The sequence below is a fragment of the Melospiza georgiana genome, chromosome 5 (genome assembly GCF_028018845.1).
Source record: "Melospiza georgiana isolate bMelGeo1 chromosome 5, bMelGeo1.pri, whole genome shotgun sequence".
NCBI classification, from domain to species: Eukaryota; Metazoa; Chordata; class Aves; order Passeriformes; family Passerellidae; genus Melospiza; species Melospiza georgiana.
In genome coordinates, this window is record NC_080434.1 from 56,860,216 (window position 1) to 56,878,464 (window position 18,249).

An 18,249-nucleotide genomic window follows, 5' to 3' on the forward strand; every position below is an offset into this window, starting at 1 on the left:
TTCCTGCCACCATGGTGTGACAGCAGTGTCCTTGAACTTCTGGTTTTCACCCATGGTGGTGATGAGCTGATGAGCTGCAGCTTTCTGAAAATCTGTTTCCTTGAACATGGATTTTATTTCCCATGGTTAAGTGTGGCCTTACTTGATAGAGTAGACATTTCTGTGCTTCCACATGCATTTCAAAAAATGAGGGAAACAAGAGTACAGGCCTTCTGTGTTACTGTGCAAATGTTACAAAAGGTGCTAGTTTTAAAACAAACAAGTCGCATCTGTTAGCAGTTATGATGCTGCAAATCAGCCAATTATATTAAAACTTCAATATTTACTAGCTACAAGAATTCACTCTACATCCAAATATAGGGTTTTAGTTGCCTTAACTTTGAGCTGTGGTGCAGAAATTACTGCTGAATGTGATTTGTACAGAGTACAAACAACCAGCTCTTTGTTGTGTTGGTTTTTCCCAGCTTTTTTGTTTAAAATTGTTTTATTGAGAATATCTATTACTTTTTCCGACTTTTAAATAAATTTCAAGGCATTTAAAATCGAGGATTTGGTTTGAAATTGACATGGATGCCATTTTTGTCAGCAAATTGCCCATTCTCCAGAGGAATCTGTAGCCTGGGACGCCCATCTTTCCTTCCCTGCTGCTTTGGAGCCACTCCCGTTGCATGGGAAGTATCAGAGCAGAGGGGAAGAGGCTCTGGTTAGCCCACCAGCCTCTTCAGAAAATGTCAGCAAGCTTGGCCTGGTTGACATTTGTTCCTTGCTGGCAGGGAGGGAACCACCACAGCAGCCTGCTCCTGAGAGCACAGGGGCCGTGGTCAGCGCTGTCTTGTCCAGTCCAAATTTGGCACCAGAGTCCCATTGCTGCTCCCTGTGACCTGCTCAGTGGGCACCAGCCTGGTCAGCATGGTGAAGACTTCCAGAGGAGTGAAACTTACTGCTGTGCTCCTTCAAAACCACCTCCTTGGAAGGCTTTTGCAGTATTTATGCACAGTAGAAGGAAGGGAGGAAATAAAAACTATAAGTACACTAGAAAAATGTCTGACAGCTATCCCGGGAAATGGTAGTAATGTAGTAATGTTAAAAGTGAAAGCAGAAAGCTTTGATGCTTCTGCACTATAAATAATTACTAACAAAGGTGATTGCCAGTGTGGAGAGTTGTTTGCAGAGGGATTCATTTCTGATTGTTAAGTGTAAGTATATTTAGACAGAAAATGATTTTTGTTCCTGAAAGCCAGGGAGTTGTTGTAAATGGGAAGAATTAGCAGTCTGGATTCCACAGAGCAAACACCAGCCTGGTTATTACAGATGAGACTTGATGAATATAGTTATATTGAGGTTAGCACAGGAAACTATTCCTATATTTTACATTTTAATGACTGAGCTCAGTCATTTTCTTTTTAGCAGCTGAATTTACACAATTTTCTTGAAAACTCCTCATTTTGGCAGTCTTATTTTCTGAAATGTTGCAAATATTTCAAAGCCTTTAATGAACCTCTTGCTAAGTCACCTTTGATACAAAAATCTTCATTGAGAAATTTGTGCATATGGGCACAGACATAATCTAACACAATAGTAGAATCCAAATAATTGAAATTAAGGAAAAGAATAAAAGAGCTTGCCAGAGTCCTATACTTTGCCTTTAGAGTTTTTGCAGTCTAGATATTGGCTCCATAATCTGAGATTTTATTGTGTAGGTGAAACCCTGAAGGATTTTGCAAGGCAAGATATATTGGGGAAATAGTGCCAATTACCTGCACGTTTAAAATAAATACAAGTAACTAGAAGAGACTTGACTACATGTGACAGCAAGAGTTACCGAAACATTTTAACTAGGACATGCCATTATAGGTGGAACCTGCCACTAGGAGAGCTGCTGCACAGTTCAAGCAAACTTGAGCACAATTGTTTCATATAAAAACAGTAACTTCACTACTTTACATATCCAAGGAAGGACAAGGAACTTGTTAAAATCTTGTCTTTTAGCTTATAAGTGTTGGTTCTTGTGAGCTTATCTAAAGAGTAGTTTTTTTTCCTTTTCCTTGTTTTTTGCCCTGCTGAGAAACCTTCTGATGGAACACAGAAAGATTTTCCTTTATTCAAAACCTGCTTTTATTAATGGAAGCATAAGCAGAGTTTATTGAGAGAGTTCAATAGTAGCTCATCAGGCTAAAGGAGAGATGGGGTGAAACACCTGTTTGTCATAATAGCTCTTAAAAGCAGTAGTCCAACAGATCCCTTTAACATTTCTACAAATAAAAACTCCCAGAGCTCATCTGTTCAGCTGTGGGGCTACTCAGATATTTTCCATGGATTTCCATTTCTGTTTTCAAAACTAGCTGCTTTAAAAACTGTCCACTTTTTATGTTATGTTTCTGTAAAATAACTGATTACTCATGCCTATATCAGATATTTACAACAATTACTGTGATATAAGGCATGAGCTATAGTTTATCTGTATTTAAGATATTTTAACTCACAGATAGCTGTCAGACTGGCTATCAGGTAGTCTTTTTTTCCCAGACTGATTCTCAGATCCAGTAACATATCACACTTGAAGAACAGAAAGGAGCCTACGTTGATCAGTTCCTGTAGGTCAGAATTTGGACTGAATCTAAAATACATCTGTTCCCCTTGACAGCTGACATGTGGTCAAGACTGGAAATTATGTAAGAGAGCATGAATATTTTTGGACTAAATATCTCACAGGAATAATTAACATTTTCCCCTGGTTCGCACAACCTTCTACCCAGGCAACAGATGGGTAACCTTAACTCTTAAACCTAATGGTCTGTCTTGAAGTTCCTTTTCATGTGCTTCTGGTATATGTCTTCATACTGCTGAAGTTCTTTTGATTTCCTTTTGGCTGCTTTCCAGAACATCTTTTAATTCCTTTTGTGAAATTTCCATGCCAGCTTTAATTCCTGCCATAAGGCAACTGTTGCATCTCTGTTCAAGCAGGACCCTAAAGCTTTAAATTCTCAGATTTTCTCTCTCTGGAAGTCATACTCCCTGCTCAGACTTCAGAGACATCAAGAATATGTAGATCCAAGCACTGCTGGGGAGAGAAATAAGGACACAGTATTCCTTCCTTGACTACAGTTACTCCGTTTCCATTTGCTGCTTGACTTGATTGTAATGATACTTGGCTTTTATCTGCAGTGCTTGCTACTGTTTGAGTTCCAAGAAGCTTTATTTAAAATAAAAGGGGAGTCCAGCCAAAACCACAACTCATTTAGTACTCTCTGCCAAGTTATTTCTGCTCTCTGTGTGTATATCCATTGAATCTTGTGAGGGCAAGACCTGGAAGTGTCGCTTAGTACTATTCTTTTACTGTCATTAAAGGACACAGATGTGACTCAGAATCATCTTGGACCTGATTAATTGATCTGTAGATGACCCTCAGGTGGAGGGGGAAGGTCTTTTTAAAATGTGAAGAGTCTCTTCTTCTGCACCATTTTACTGAAAAGGAGTTTTTGGGGGGAAGTCTGGCATCCTTCTTGGTTAAGATCCCAGTTAAAAATATTCATATCAACAGACCTGGCTGAAGGACAGGGTCAAGATTTTATCATGTTATGATAAGGGAAAAGCTAATGGCATTTTCTCTTTGTTATTACTCACCCCTGAAGGTGAGGGTGGCCGAAGTTCTTGTTAATAGATCTCCTGCAGCAGATTAGAATGAAATGACACGGAATGACTGTTTTTTAATATATATTATAGATATATTTATGTATGGATTATTTTAGAATAATGGGCTTGCCTTGGAAAGGAGGTATGTAGCCATTTTGGTTATTGTCTACATGTAGTAATATAACATTAGAAAAGTATAAAGGTACCACTTCAGAAAATACATAAGGGAAAGAAAGAATGAGAAGAAAATTATAAGATTGGATAAGTGGAGAGGAAAGATATCACCACCCATCTAGCAAGGAGATTTGATTTTTGTTATTTGGTGTTTGTTAGTTGAAGTGATGATCTCTATCTTGATCAGCTGGGAGTGGGGGAAGCCCCCAAAACCCAAAGTTCAATGGGTTAATAAATGTTCAGGTTTATGTCAGACATCTCTCCCTTACAGGAGGGGTTGTTTTACACTGTCTGATGTAACACTGTGGATCACATGTCCTCTGGTGGAAGGCCCCAAAAATGAGGCAGGGGGCACTCTGGGGGTCTTTGATGGTTTATGACACCTTCAAAGACAGAGCAGCTGCCTCTCATGACAGAGTGGTTGAGCCAGTTGTGCCCCATCAGAAGGGATGGAAACCTTCAGACCTGTCTGTGAATGCCCTGGTCCTTCCCAGGGAGAGGTTGTACGACTGAGCCTGTTATCTAAGGGTGATAAAAAGCATTTTCTGACCTCTGCTTCTTACCTGCCTTCTCCCTCACATGGCTCAAACCCCAGCTTGTGGCCTCTGTTGGTGTGTGCTCACCCCCTCTGCTCCCGGGCTGGGACCCTGCAAACCCAACCTTGGCAAAGCACCCTCAGCTATTGCAAATGGTTGATTGAGTCACTAACCATTAACATTTCAGTCCCCCATGCCATCCTACTATAGAAATGGTAGTGACTAAATTACAGAATTTTTTATTTTAATTTAATTTTATTTTTTTACTCTGGTAAGTTTTAAAAAACAGAAATGCACTACCTAGGTTTGTTGGGACACTCAGGTTACCGTACATGTTTCTAAAAGTCATCTTTAATATCCTGACAGGTTTTTAACAGCCTTTGGGTAATTGTAATTTAGTATCTAATGAAGTCTATTGAGAACTTGCCACTGGCTGGAGCAGGATGGGATCCAGGCTTTACTTGGCTGTGCTCTATGTACATGTTGTAAGTCCAGAAAAATATATGTATATACGAACCACATATTTTGTTTGTGTTTTGAATCATGATTTTAATCTTACAGAATCATAGAATCTCTTGGGTTGGAAGAGACCTTAAAGACACCTTCCACTAGATCAGGTTGCTCAAAGCCCTGTCCAACCTGGCCTTGAACACTTCAAAGGAAGATACTCAGCTTCTCTGGGCAGCCTGTTCCAGTGTCTCACCTCCACATCTAGTCTGCATCTATAACATCTATTCATCTATTCTGCATCTATATTCATCTGCCTTAATCTCTGCATCTGTTTGTGCTTACTACTTTGTACAGTAACCTTAGTCAGTACTACATAATATAGTGTGGGGATGTAGTTTATAACCCCTGGTACTGGAAGAGGTTTTTTTGAAGAGTTTATCTCACAGCTCACCAAAAGCCTTTCTGGAAGTTGAGTGTGCTAAATCTTCAGATATTCAGAACCATTGCTGGCTTTGTTTTTAGGACAGCAGTAGGTAAAGATGAAAATGTGGCTGAACTCCATCTACCATATTCTGAATTGTTAGAATCTACAAAGCTTGTATTTTCTTACTACTGTCAGGAAATGTAAGTACATTCTGCAGTTTAGCACAAAAATTTCTGGGACTTAAAATTATATGGATTTGTTACTTTTCTTAGGATTTACTGCAATTCTGTTCATTAGTAAACCATATGCTGTCCTTTAGCCAAAGGAACAGGTTTTCTGTAGCTGCTGTGCTGTAGCTATTTAGTTATCATTTTGTTCATTTGCATAATGAGTTAGGAAATCTACTTGGAAATTCTCATACACAATATGATTTATTAAATTTAAGGTTAAAATCAGGGTTAAAATTAAAGGTTGAATGCTGTGACCTTAATACTGTCTTTGCAAGTTTCCTTAGGAGCTTAATGCATTCAGATTTATACTAACTTGAGTACAACCCATTTATTTTTCTTTGCCCCTTTTGTCTGCTCTATGATTTACTCATGCTGCATATTGTTTTCTTTTAAATACTGCTAAGTCTTTGCTTGAAGCAAAACTGCTCTCCAGATTTTCTCTTGGAGGTAATTTGCTCCAGGCTACTTTTTAACTTTCTGAAATGTAAAGCAGTTGCAGTTCAGGTTTTAATTGCATGTCTTTTCCTCTTTTCAAGAATATGCTGCCTGGACACATCACTTTGTTATTTAAAGGGCTGATAAATGTGTCTAAGTTGTATTAATTTATGTGGCAATAGAATTCAAATTAATGCTAACTCTAAGATCTTTAAATGCATGAGTAGTATGAAAGGTATAATTAAATCTCTCTGAAAAAAACCTGCAGGATATTTCATGAATGTCAGTACCATAGTTTTAGCCCTTAAATAATTTTTCTTTGCTAGAGATAATTTTTAGGGTTGTGTCTAGTAGAACCTTAAAAATGTGTCTTAAGAAAACAGTAATTTTTCCCTTCATTTTTCCATTTGGGTTTGTGCTAATTTGTTATTGTTTGATAATCCTATTATCCTCCTAAGTTATGCTTTTACAGATTCCAGAAAGTTCACAGTGTCATGATGAGAGAGGGGGGTTTTTGAGCTATGTGCAGAACATTTAGGTAAACACTTAAGCTGATGAGGGGACTTTCTGTAGCTGGTGATTCCTGTTAAGAGCATCCCAGAGTTCCCTGGTTGAGGACAAACCTGAAAGATTAACCCACTATAAAGGAACAGACTATGGCTGAAGAATTTGCACAGTTGAACTTTTTGGAAGGAAAACTGCTACATGCAGAATTACTTGCTTCACTTAATCAGTCTTTAAAAAATGGTAAACTTCATCATAACCTGGTTCAGTCACTTATGGGAGAGCATTCAACTCTTGCTCACTGCTCAACATGTAGCCCCATTAGGGGTGAGTGGAGCATGATTTCCCTTTATTCTGGTCACTTTCTTCCTAGTGTTGGGCCAGCATGGTTTGCTGATGTCAGGCCACTATTGGTTCTTTGACCCAGCATCCAGGATGACCACAGGTCCTTTCCAGACAGTTGCTTTTCAGCCAGATGTCTGGAGATCGTCTGCTCCAAGTGCAGAATTTTGCACTTCTTGTTGAACCTCCTGAAGTTACCCAGAGTCTATATAGATTTTTTTTTTTTGGACATTTCTTGCCTTCCCTTAGTTTGTAACTTGAAAGTGAAGCACTGAGTTTGTAATGTTAGTTATCACTGTGGATGTTTTAGATGTCTTGCAGTCCACAGTGCATACTGAGTATACCCTAAGCTTGGCTGGCACTAGAGTGAATTTTCTGTATGTTTTTTCATGAATCAGTGTATGTTTTTGGTTACCACCAAGATTGTTTGAAGTATACCAAATAGCCATTTGTCAAATTGGCAATTTATGCCAAGTGGCTATTTATACCAAATGACATTTATACCAAATAGCCATTAGGCATTTCTGATTTAAGAAAGACTTGTTGATTCTTTTCTTAGTAAGAAAGAGGGAATTTTAATCTGGTAACTCAAATAGCAATGGTGAAAATTATATTTAGTGTGCAGTGGACTTGAAAGAAATCAATATTCTTTTTAGTTTGCATAAAAAAAACCCCCATAGGTTCTTTGCAAATCCATACCATGTAGTATATATTGAAACTGCCATTTTACTTTCTCTGTGGAGACTATCAATTAAAGTTCAAGTACCAGCAGTATCATTTCTGGATGTTGGGATTTAGGTATGGGCTCTGTAACAGTGATGACTGACATGATTCAGCTGTAGGTTTTATTTTATTTCACCAGCTGTAGGTTGGTTGGAGAGAACCAGGTGGGACTAGAGTCCTCTCACACCTGCAGGGAATGAGAAAGGTTATGTTCAAGCACCACCTGAATGTTGTCACTTGGGAATCCACTGCTGTAGCCGTAGATGCACGGATTCATTCATGTAAAGGCCCACAAAATGTACTGCTCACCATTTCTTTGTCCAGGTCATGGAGACTGAAAGGTGGGTTTTCTTTATTTTTCAAAGGGATGATGAACTGTAGAAAAACCAAATGATTTCTATAGGACTCACAGGAAAATTTCTTGTGGAGGTGATAAGTCAGTCTGAGGGTTGTATTCGTTCTTATATGCATGATAGGTTCTACATAAGATTTAAACACTGAGGGAGAAGAAGTGTTCTAGCTTGGATTTGGTGGCAGGATGCATATTCATCCTAAAAATAGTTTTCTGTCATGGAAGAGCTTTCTATTTGAATTGGACTAATCTCTGGAATGTATCTTCCTTGAGACAAAGTTGTTCTCTTTTTTTATTCCATGAATTACTCTCCCAGACAGTGAAAGTGATCCTGCCTATTAGAAATTTCCCATATGGTTAAAGTGCCTCTTGAAGTGCTTGGTGTACATAGGTCAATGTAGACTGTAGGAGTAATTTGTGGGGAGAAAATCAGGATGATGTAAGCAAAGGAAAGGCTTCTTGAAGCATTTAAGCATAAGGTGTTTGTTTTTGAAGACTTAAGACTTTTTCTGAAATAAATGTATGGTACCCTCAAAGTGTGAAAACCATGGCACGGATATCTGTGTAGATTACTGAAGTAAAGAAACCAAAATCCACACTGTGACCAATTCAGCTCTTGTTTTCAATTGTAGTGGTTCCCCTCCCCACAGTTTTAGAATTTACCAGTTTGCATTTCAGGGAGAGTAGATGAATTAGTAGTTCTAGTCCTTTCAATGATTATTAGAAGATATTGGCAAATATTTCAAAGTATTTGAAATCTTTTCTCTGGAGATCTGATCAGTGCTATCAATGCATTGTTACCGTAATATTTAGATCATTTATGTGTCATGAACTTTTGGGGACTCTGAGAGGGCTTTAGGCAACACATAAAACCCAAGGTTGTCAGTTTCTTCTCATTTTGCTTCTTTCTGATACTCATTGTTTTTGTCACACAAAGCAGAGGAGCAGATTTATTAAAATTCCTGTTAATGATGAAAATAATCACTCTCTTAGAAGGTGAACAGGACATCGATGTGTAGTGCCCAGAACAGAATTATCAAACATATTTATTTGAGCCAACCTGCTGTATCTTATTTTATATTTGAATATACTGGATTTATTAGATATGGTATTATATATGTGACCAGTTATTATTTCTCCTGGAGATTTCTTTCAAATATTTTGGCAAAGTCTGTTTATAGTCATAGCTCATAGACATCTATAATTATACTCCAATTAGCAGATATTGAGAGAGACAAACTGTTTCATTGCTTTGAATGGGTTAGTATGTTGGAAACTGGGAACTTCAGAGAAAAACAGTATGCAGTTGCAAATTAAAAAAAAGGAAGAAAACAAGCTGTCTGGAATTTTTTTAAGTTATTGATGCATGAGTCTTTTTGCCCAAATAAGAAGTGAACAATTCTATTTACCCCTACATTTACTCTTCAGTTGAAGTAATAGATGCAATACATGAATGGGTGGGGTTTTGGGGTTATTTTTTTTTCTTAGTAGAGTTGTTCTGCTATATTATAATCATGTTTTTCTTGTCTTGCTTTTCATGCTTTTCAGCAGTTCTGAATAATGTATAAACCTCACATGTACAGGCTTTGTCTTGTCTTTCAATTCACTTGCAAGATTAACGCTGCTGTTGACCAAAGTTAAGCAAATGCAATGAAGGCTGATATTTTTCCAATTAATTATTGGAAATTGTTCCTGCCTGTGAACATCAGTATTCAGTGCACACTCATACCAGAAAAAAGTGGTTGATCATTATCTTCCAGTCCTTGGTGTCTAAACTTGACATTTCCTCAAAAGAAAAACAAAACCAAAAACCATCACGGCACTCCTGAAAGATAGAGGGATCACTTTTGGAACAAACACACTTGTTTTAGTAGGGCTATAAAGAGTTGGTTTGGAAATGAAAAAACATTGCATTCATCACCATGCTCAAAAAAATAATTTCTTCATGTGTTTCAGATAGAGTTATTTTTCTCTCTCTCTCTCTTTAATGGACTGCACTTTGGGATATACAAATCATTTGAATGTGTCATACTAAAAACTGGTGGCTGAAAACTGTTGCCCCAGCTGGAAACCATGAAAGCTGTGGAAAATTTCTTTTTCTCCTTTAAAAAAGAAAAAGGTCTCTGTTAGGATTGATTCTTGTGGTAAGCCTATGTAGATTAATGTGGAAGTAAAATAAAGTATCTCTATGAAATGGGCTGGACAGGAGAAGCAAAATAACTATTCCTCTATTAGGTAATTCATGTAGTAATGGTTTCTGTAAAGGAAACATATGAAGAGCAGAAAACTGCCATTTTGAAAAGGAGGTAGAAGGGAGAGCTACTCAATGGTTATTTGTTCATGTCAGAGTTGAGAAATTATGTTAAATATTATTTCCTTAATTATTTTATTTAGGCTGTCTAGTTATGTTGGCTCTCAATGACCGTATCTCAGCTTCAGCATCATCAGCTCATGAACCAAAGAATCCAGCTTGCTGCAAATGGAGCTCCAGCAAGATGTGAAAGTAATCCAAATACTTCTGTAGGAAGTGGGAGTTCTTCACCACACCCCAGAATGTACTTGCTCAAATCAGGCATTTTCAAATTAATTTCTTTTTCCGTCACTTGTAACGTGGAAGGTGCTGTCTGACAGCCCTGGAAATTAAGTCCTCTATTTCTCCACAGGACAGGTATAGCAAGGGCAGCAGCAATGCAAGCTTCCCCACACTGTCCTGCCAATGCTCCTCAGCCCAGTTCTGAAGAAGTCACTTCTGGAGGTGAGTGGGTGGAAGAGTCTCTGTGTGTGCAGAGGCTGCTGCAGGGCAGTGGCTCCTGCAGGATGGGCTGTGGATGGAGGCTGGCCCCTGTCCTGAGTGAGCCACCAGTCTTGAACAGATAATCACTTCATGTGTCATAAAGCAACGTGGGCTGGATTCGTTGAGGTTGCATTATTCTGCTTGACTGTTGTCACATTTTGATATTTCTTTGTGGCTGGATGGCACCTGTACATTTTTTTTTCTTTTTTGCACTGTTTTGTTGCTAAAGGCTTTGTCAATGCTTTATGTACACATCTGGGAAGTGGCATGTGAATAACTGAATGCAGCCTGGTTGTAAATGTGGCACAGAAAAGCAGTCACTGGTGGCAGTCCTGTGTGCAAGAGGAGCTGTAAGGCACTAGACCAAGAGGCATGCTTTGAAATGCACCAGAAATTGATAAGAAAGTGTATGTTGGTTTCCAGTATCTAAATGAATGATTAGGTTTCTGTTGCAAAGCCGTATCTTAACCATTTCTCTTTACATAATTACTATGTAATTTAGATATTAACATCAATTAAGCTGGTAAACTAATGTTCCTTTTTAGATTATTTTACAATTAATGAAATCTGCCTATCTAAAGCTAGACATACAACATTCTACGCTATATGAAAATAAAGAGTGTGTATTGCAGTTACAGAAGGGAGTAGTCATCCAAACCACAAATATGTGATAAATTTTGTGAGAGGAATTAATGACTGATGCAGGTTTTCAGAACAACACTAATGAATGCTTACCACTTGGGCAAATTAATTCCCCTATACATTCCTGGAGTTAAGCACTACATACTTCAAATACGGTGAGAGGTATTCTGTTTTCAGCCAAATTTACATCTCTTCAACACAGAAATAAATCTGAGAAAATGGGAAACAGAGGCTTAGCTAGGCTGTTAGGTCATGGTGAATTACTTTTCTAATTTCAAATGCTGTGTGAAGGATTTGCAATGCCTTGATTGTAATTTGTAGCTGAAGCCCTTAAGACTGTTTAACTATGTTTCTATGGCTGTTTGTAAACAGGAGTGATAACAAGAGACTATAGCACAATTCAATAATTGTATAAATTTAACATTGTTCCTGTTTGTTTCCATGAGGTCATAGAGTAAGAAGAGTTAATTTTCCTAGTCAAAGTAGACTTCATGAAGGGATTTCTTAATTTTTTAACTTTAAAGGATATGAATCAGAGTAGTATTCATTCCATGTACAGCTAAAACAGTTCCTGACTTTTAAATTTTTAAAAAATTTTTATCAGGTAGCAGGGGCTACGGACTTCTCTTCATAATTAAAATTAATGACAAAGTCCTATTGAGAAGTCATTTGAGATTGATCCATGAAGTGGAAAACAGTTTGAGGATCCTTGTCATGAGAACACATGGCATTAGGGCATTTGCTAATAAGTCACCTTATTTAATGTTTGTCTGGTGCCATTAAATCATGTGGATTTGATTTTTTTCAGCTCTTTTGAATGCAGTGCAGAGTGCTAATCTCTTACTGATGTTGACAAAGATGTAGAGAGGTCCAGAGTTGGCCTCCCTCACATCTGAAGCCCAGAATTCAGCTCCAACCTCCCTCTCTGCCATGTAAACCTTTGAAGATAATGATATACCTTGTCACAATTAAACCTTTTTTATAATAGACATAATTTTAAATTCAAGTACAAAAATGCATTTTTAGGACAAACACAAGAATGGTCATAGAGACTGTTTCTTCACACAGTATTTATTCAGACCACATATTCATCTGTCTCTGCATCTGCTTTCTGTGAATACTAATTAATACAGTTTGATTTTTTTCGGCACATTTACATTGAATGGTGGTGATCTACAGTAGCACATGTGTAAACCAGCAAAGGGCCCAGAGCATCCAGAGCTCCTCATCCTGGAGTCCTGACTTAAACAAATCTGTTGTTGCTGCTGGGACTGCTTACATGGGAAGAGGCTTTGCATGACGTTCATAGTTACAGATCCCTATCTTAAAAACATCAACAATAACTTTATCAATTTGTCTTTACCTCCAGTTATATCCTAGTGATTGTACAGCCTCTCAGAGCTTCTGCCCAGGGACTGGGAGTGGAGGAAGGTTAAACCAGTCTTTCAAGAATGTATATAAATATTTTCCTGAAGATACAGTAAATTGGTTTGAGGCTTCAGGCTCGATTTACAAACTTTTTTATCACCAACCACTAGATGACAGAGTTTAAGTGTCAGAAACAGGCTGCAAAACAAGGGGTAAGAAACACTTTAGGTTCACATTGAATAATGTGTGGTCTTTGAACAGTTGGGAAACCCCCATGCTAAACTGTTGTTCCTTTTTTGACTTTCTGTCTGTGAAGATAATATAGATCTGTGTTGATAATAGATGCAGGAAGGACTTTGCTTATTCCCAGTCTTCTGGAGATACTTGAAAAGTGTTTCCCTAGTAGGTTTGGAGTTAGAGTGAAGTACATTACTCTGTTTGTGATGATCTCGAAAGAGTTGTGTAATCTTAGGTTGTTCAAAAGGCAGTGTTTATTTGAGGCACCTAGAAATTACTGAGATAAAGCAGGAGGAAATGCCTTCTAATCAAAGCTTTATGCCACTGGCATGTGTAAGTAAAAGGAAGACTAAAGTACCAAAGCTATCAGAAATGAAATCTCATTGCTCAACTATCAGGCTGTACAACTGCTTTCACAGACTTATATGGTTATCACAGGCTTCTATCAGGTTATTGTTCAGAATTATTGGGACTGTAGGAAGGAATTTGTTACTTGTCTCTCTAGGTTTCATGAAGGACTGTTTTTACTGTCTATTAGTCTTTAGGTTCACAGTTTTAGTCCAGCAGTTTGTGACAAGATACCATTAGCAATGAGCAGCTGCATAACAGAGGATATAAAAAATGCTTGGTTTTAAATTTGTTTAGTATTCTACAGCAATGCTATGGCATCTGTAAAGGTTTAAGTGTTGCCACACATGGAACTCATTGCAGAATCATTGCTGTGACCTCTTACAGGGCAAGGAATACATTTTTCTGTGCACACATAAAGCCAACCCTCCCTAGATCTTGGGTATTCCTGTGATGCAGGTAATAAGTATTTATAGCAGACTCAGTGCAAGGAAAAAACAAGCAAATAGTTCCCCAAGTCCCACAATAACTATTTCACCCATTTAATTACTTTCTTTTGAGTGCCTAGAAAATTTAGGCCTACTGAAATTGCTTTTGGGAGTGTCACCTTTAATCTTGTAGCAGAGTATTTGAAGTCAGATGTTGAAAACAGTTCTACCAAAACAAATCCCGCTTACGCAGGAAGACACGTGCAGACAAAAAATGAAAAGGTGATACAGAATGTAAATCCTCTTTCAGGAGCCTTCTGAGAATGCCATCTGGTTATAATAATGACAGCACTCATCATTCTCTGCATTCCATAAAATCCTGACTCACAAAGTCAAGCTACAAGATCAACTACAAAAGCCCATGGTTTTTGTTTTTGTCATTCTTCAGTTTCTAGGAAGCCTGATGAGACCTAACATCTCAAGAGCATTGAGGCTGGTGAAATCTAAATTTTCCATAAGTTTTTTCTACTTTAGTATGCAGCAAATGAAAAATTAGCAGAGTAAATACAGAGACTCAGAATTGTGAGATTTTCTGGCACAAAAGGAAAGTTTGTTTGCAGTTTCTTTCTTAGACTCATGTACTGTGCATTTGGAGTTGATAGTGAATTTCTTCTGCACTTAAATGGCTGTTGTGCCAGGAGGCTGTGGATTTTTGTGTGTTTTCTTTTGCTTAATCAAATACTCTAGGCTCTTACAGGGAGATGAAGCAAATTACGAAATATGTTCTTTTATAAAAAATACTTAAGAGAATGCTTCAGGAAAAAGAGAACTTAATTTGTTTTAAAGGACAGATGCATCTTAAAAGGCACTTAAATTTTAATCAATTCCCTAATTTTTATTAATCTGTAATGAAAAAAACCCCAGTGATTAAAATCCCAGGAAATTGATTGGAATTTACAAGCTGAGTTGTTAGATGGAATTTAGAGGTTTTGCTGTAACAATCTATCAGATCCTATCTGTGTGCTAAGTGCTGAATGACCTTGTGCCATTTATATTGCTCAAAAGAAAAAGAGCTTAATTTGATAATTAAGTAGGAGAGAATGAAAAGTGTATTCTGGCAGTGTGTGACTAGGTTGGGAGAGCAATGTCCTGTTTGTTCTTTATGTTGGAAGCTGTGGAGATAACTTAATTACATTTATTCTGGATAGCAATTGCTTTTTTAAGATTTTTTTTTTAGTTCTGAGGGGTTTTTATTGGGTTTTTTTTTTGCTAGTGTTTACACCAACATTGTTGATTTTTGAGAAAGGAGTCTCTGTGCTAGTTTACTTAATTTTGTAAGAGTGCTGGAGTGAAGGCTGCCTGTTTATGTCAGGTAGAGCACAATGGGACAGTGTTCTTTAAACTCCAGAACTATGAAAAAAACATTCAGAAGAATTGATGTGTAATTGGAAAGGAAACTTTAATTGTAAATAGGTTTTTGGCATCATGTCTCTCTTAGAATTTTGGGTAGGTGTTATTTTTCTTTATTTTAATTCTTTATTTTAATTGAGGTTTGGCAGTCAATTTCTGAATGGTTGGGAAGAGTTTGAAGATCTGTTTGGAGGTAATTGATTCAGTATTGTCTCCTGCCCCACTCCTTCGTGGTGGCTGATGTCTTGTGCTGTCCCCAGCAGTGTAGGGGATACTGGGAGAGCTTTGGGAGCCCTGGAGGGTGGGTGCTGCAAGGTTACTGCTGATGCTGCTGCCTCCTTCCCTCCCCTGCTTTCTTCTGCATCTCCCTCCCCATAAAATAACTTCTTGGCTAAATGCTTGTGCAGAAGAAAACTGATGTTATGGCCTTTGTACTTTGCCTTTCCCGGTTTTACAGCTGGCAGTGCAGTGACTGTGATGAGTGAACTGTGAGTTTGTGGCTTCTACCATTGAACCTGTTAGTAAGTGTACAGGGATTTCTTGTGTGGAGTGATCTCTGCTGGGGATAGTGCAAGTGTGTGTTTTCTTGTAACTTGGACTGGAATCTGACACAAATTCTGAGCAGATCTCATGCTGGTTTTGAGCTGAGCACTTCACAAAGTAAAGGAAGCTGGGGAGAAAATTGAGTTGAGCCTTGCCTGCAAGTAATAACATTTTTTTATCTGTAGTGCTGCTGGTTTCACACTGATAGAGATTATTATTTTCTAGTACCTTCCTAATGATGGTATTATTTATACTCTGCTGATGCTATTAGCTTGGTTACATAGAGTCTGCATGCTGAAACTGCTTAGAGATGAGGCTGTGTCGTAGAGATCTGTTCCACACATTGATTCTGCCCTTGACTTCCCTTCACAGGAACAGGATATGAATGAAGAAAATGCTACTGTGTTAAATGTTAAGTACATCAAATCTTCTCTCTGTTCACAGCATCAATGTTGTAGTATTGATGTGCAAAAGAAACAGCTGAACTGAGGTTTCAGGCAGTTGGCTGTAGAACTGCATGGAAATGTGGGTGGAGGAGTGTCTGATACCAACAAATCAGGAAAAGCCATCATAAAACCAACCTAAAGCCTCTTCCATCCTGGAGAGATTTATAAATGGTGTCAGCAAGGACATCTACTTCTCACCTGACTGGGGCTTACAGGTTAGCTTAGAATTTTCTGTGCAGAAGACGAACTTGTTTTACATTGTCTGCAGACAGTGTGTCACCAGTGCCACTGTCTGGACAACCAAATATGCCTCTTTCTTTCTTTCTTTCCATGAGCCAAGTAAACATAAAACTTAAACTGAAGATTTGATGATAGGGAAGAACCTCTCTTGTTGCTCACACTTTTAAACTGGTACTGTTGCTCACACTGGTACTGTGCTAGAGGGCACAGAGCGCTATGGTATGAAATCAAAACATTTCAGTGAAGTCAGTATTGCTAATTTCAAGTGAAGGTTTCCATGGGCTGTGTCTAAGACCAAGCATAATCTAAATGTTAGATGTCTAAAAGATGTGATGAATAGTGGGATAGAGACAGAAATGCATGGTGGGAAGGAAGAGAAGGCTTTAATAGGAAAACTGTAGGGTGTGCTCATTTATGATCACCATACTCTTTGTCCAGTACCACAGAGAGAGAAAATCATAATCATGCCAAGAGATGAACAGCTGTTGCCTTTCTGTATAAGCTGATGCTTTCAAGGGTGCATTTACAGAAAAACAGAACTGGGAGCATGGAATGGGTACACATAACAGGGCAGGCTAAGCCAGTTAATCCCTAACTTTGCAATATGTATATAAGCACATATATGTAAAGGGTGTATATCTGTGTAATTCTAGTATATGATTTTCTTTTCTCAAATCAGAATAAGGTTTTGCATTTAATTTTAAATGTTTTCTCTTTGATCTTCTTCTTTAAATCTGATTGAGGGGAGCAGAATGTTCTCTTATTGGAACATAAGCAGCTCTGCTATGCATTCTATTTTGAATGCTTTGAGCTTGTTTTGTGTTTTTATAGTAGTAAGTTAAATAAATAGACCTGTATCAGCAATTTTGAGGACATGAGCTTAGTGTGCAAACATCTGTTGTATATATTTGATGTGTCTCCCTGCCTTTCCAATAAGCCTTTTGAGATGTGTCTTTTCAGTGCAGTTATCCTGCAGTGCTTGATAATGCTGACCATGGTTCTGTGATGACAAGCATAATATTTTGAAGATATTTATAAAAGATAAATTCTTTTATCTGTTCAGTTTTTATCTTCTCTTTCCATGTAGCTTCTCTGTGTCTCTTCTGATGAAGTGCTTCTATTTTGAGGACTCCACAGAACAAAAAAACTGGTATACTGACATCTTAAATATTGCTTGTGGTAGCTTCTACTGTTTGAAGTTTTTGAGGATAGGGAAGAACTTGGCAGAACCTGAGTGTGCACATGAATGATTTCCTCCCCCTGCCCACCCCCACTGTTCTTGCTGGCAGATGGTCCTTGAAGGACTTTTGCCAGCAAGTGCAAGTCAGACCAGCCCCTAGGAGTGACTGATACCAGGCAGCCTTTCCCTCTTGCTGAGCTCAGCAGAACAAGCCTGCCAGTGAACCTGATCTGTCATTTCAAAGTTATTTCATATTTTTTGTCTCAGAAATCACAGTAGCAACAGATCAGAGTGTTTAGCTCCCCATTAGAGTTGTCAAACGTAACCAAATATGAAATTGAATGATTGATACAAAGTAAACGCTTGGGAGAGTGACTTTCCAGTCTCAATGCTGCAATAACAGAAGTACTTTTTAAACTATAAGCTTTACATATTTTTTTTTGTTCAAAACGTTTCTTTCTGAAAAAAAGCACAATTAAGACAGTTTTGCAGGTTGGGACAATCTTCAGGGTGCCAGTAAATGTTGCTCTGTAGCATCACTCTCACTGCCATAATAGTTTTGTACAGAAATGTTGTGGTTTCACCCCCTCTGGCAGCCAAGCCCCAGGCAGCTGCTTGCTCACTCCCCCACCAGCAGGATCAGGGAAAGAATTCAAAGAGTAAAAGCTGGAAAACTCATGGGTTGAGATAAAGACAGGTTAATAGGGGAAGCAAGACCCACACACAGAAGCACAGCAAGGAATGAATTCACTTCTTCCCATGGGCAGGCAGGTGTTCAGCCATCTCCAGGAGAGCCCATCATGTGTAACA

At 38.2% G+C, this 18,249-nt stretch overlaps 1 protein-coding gene across 7 annotated transcripts in view; it reads left to right on the top strand.

The window, feature by feature from the left end:
- Window positions 1–18,249, top strand: part of PPP2R2C (protein phosphatase 2 regulatory subunit Bgamma) — a 131,836-nt gene that overhangs the window by 9,282 nt on the left and 104,305 nt on the right. For 2 of the 7 annotated variants that reach the window (XM_058023982.1, XM_058023984.1), the window contains exon 2: window positions 10,467–10,558. The exons of 3 other annotated variants lie outside the window; for them this stretch is intronic. In XM_058023982.1, coding sequence (XP_057879965.1) covers window positions 10,520–10,558 — 39 coding nt within the window. In that variant the 5' untranslated portion in view covers window positions 10,467–10,519. Of the gene's footprint in view, window positions 1–10,201; window positions 10,359–10,466; window positions 10,559–18,249 lie in introns of those variants that run through there. 2 more of the 7 variants (XM_058023981.1, XM_058023988.1) reach the window with 2 other exon arrangements.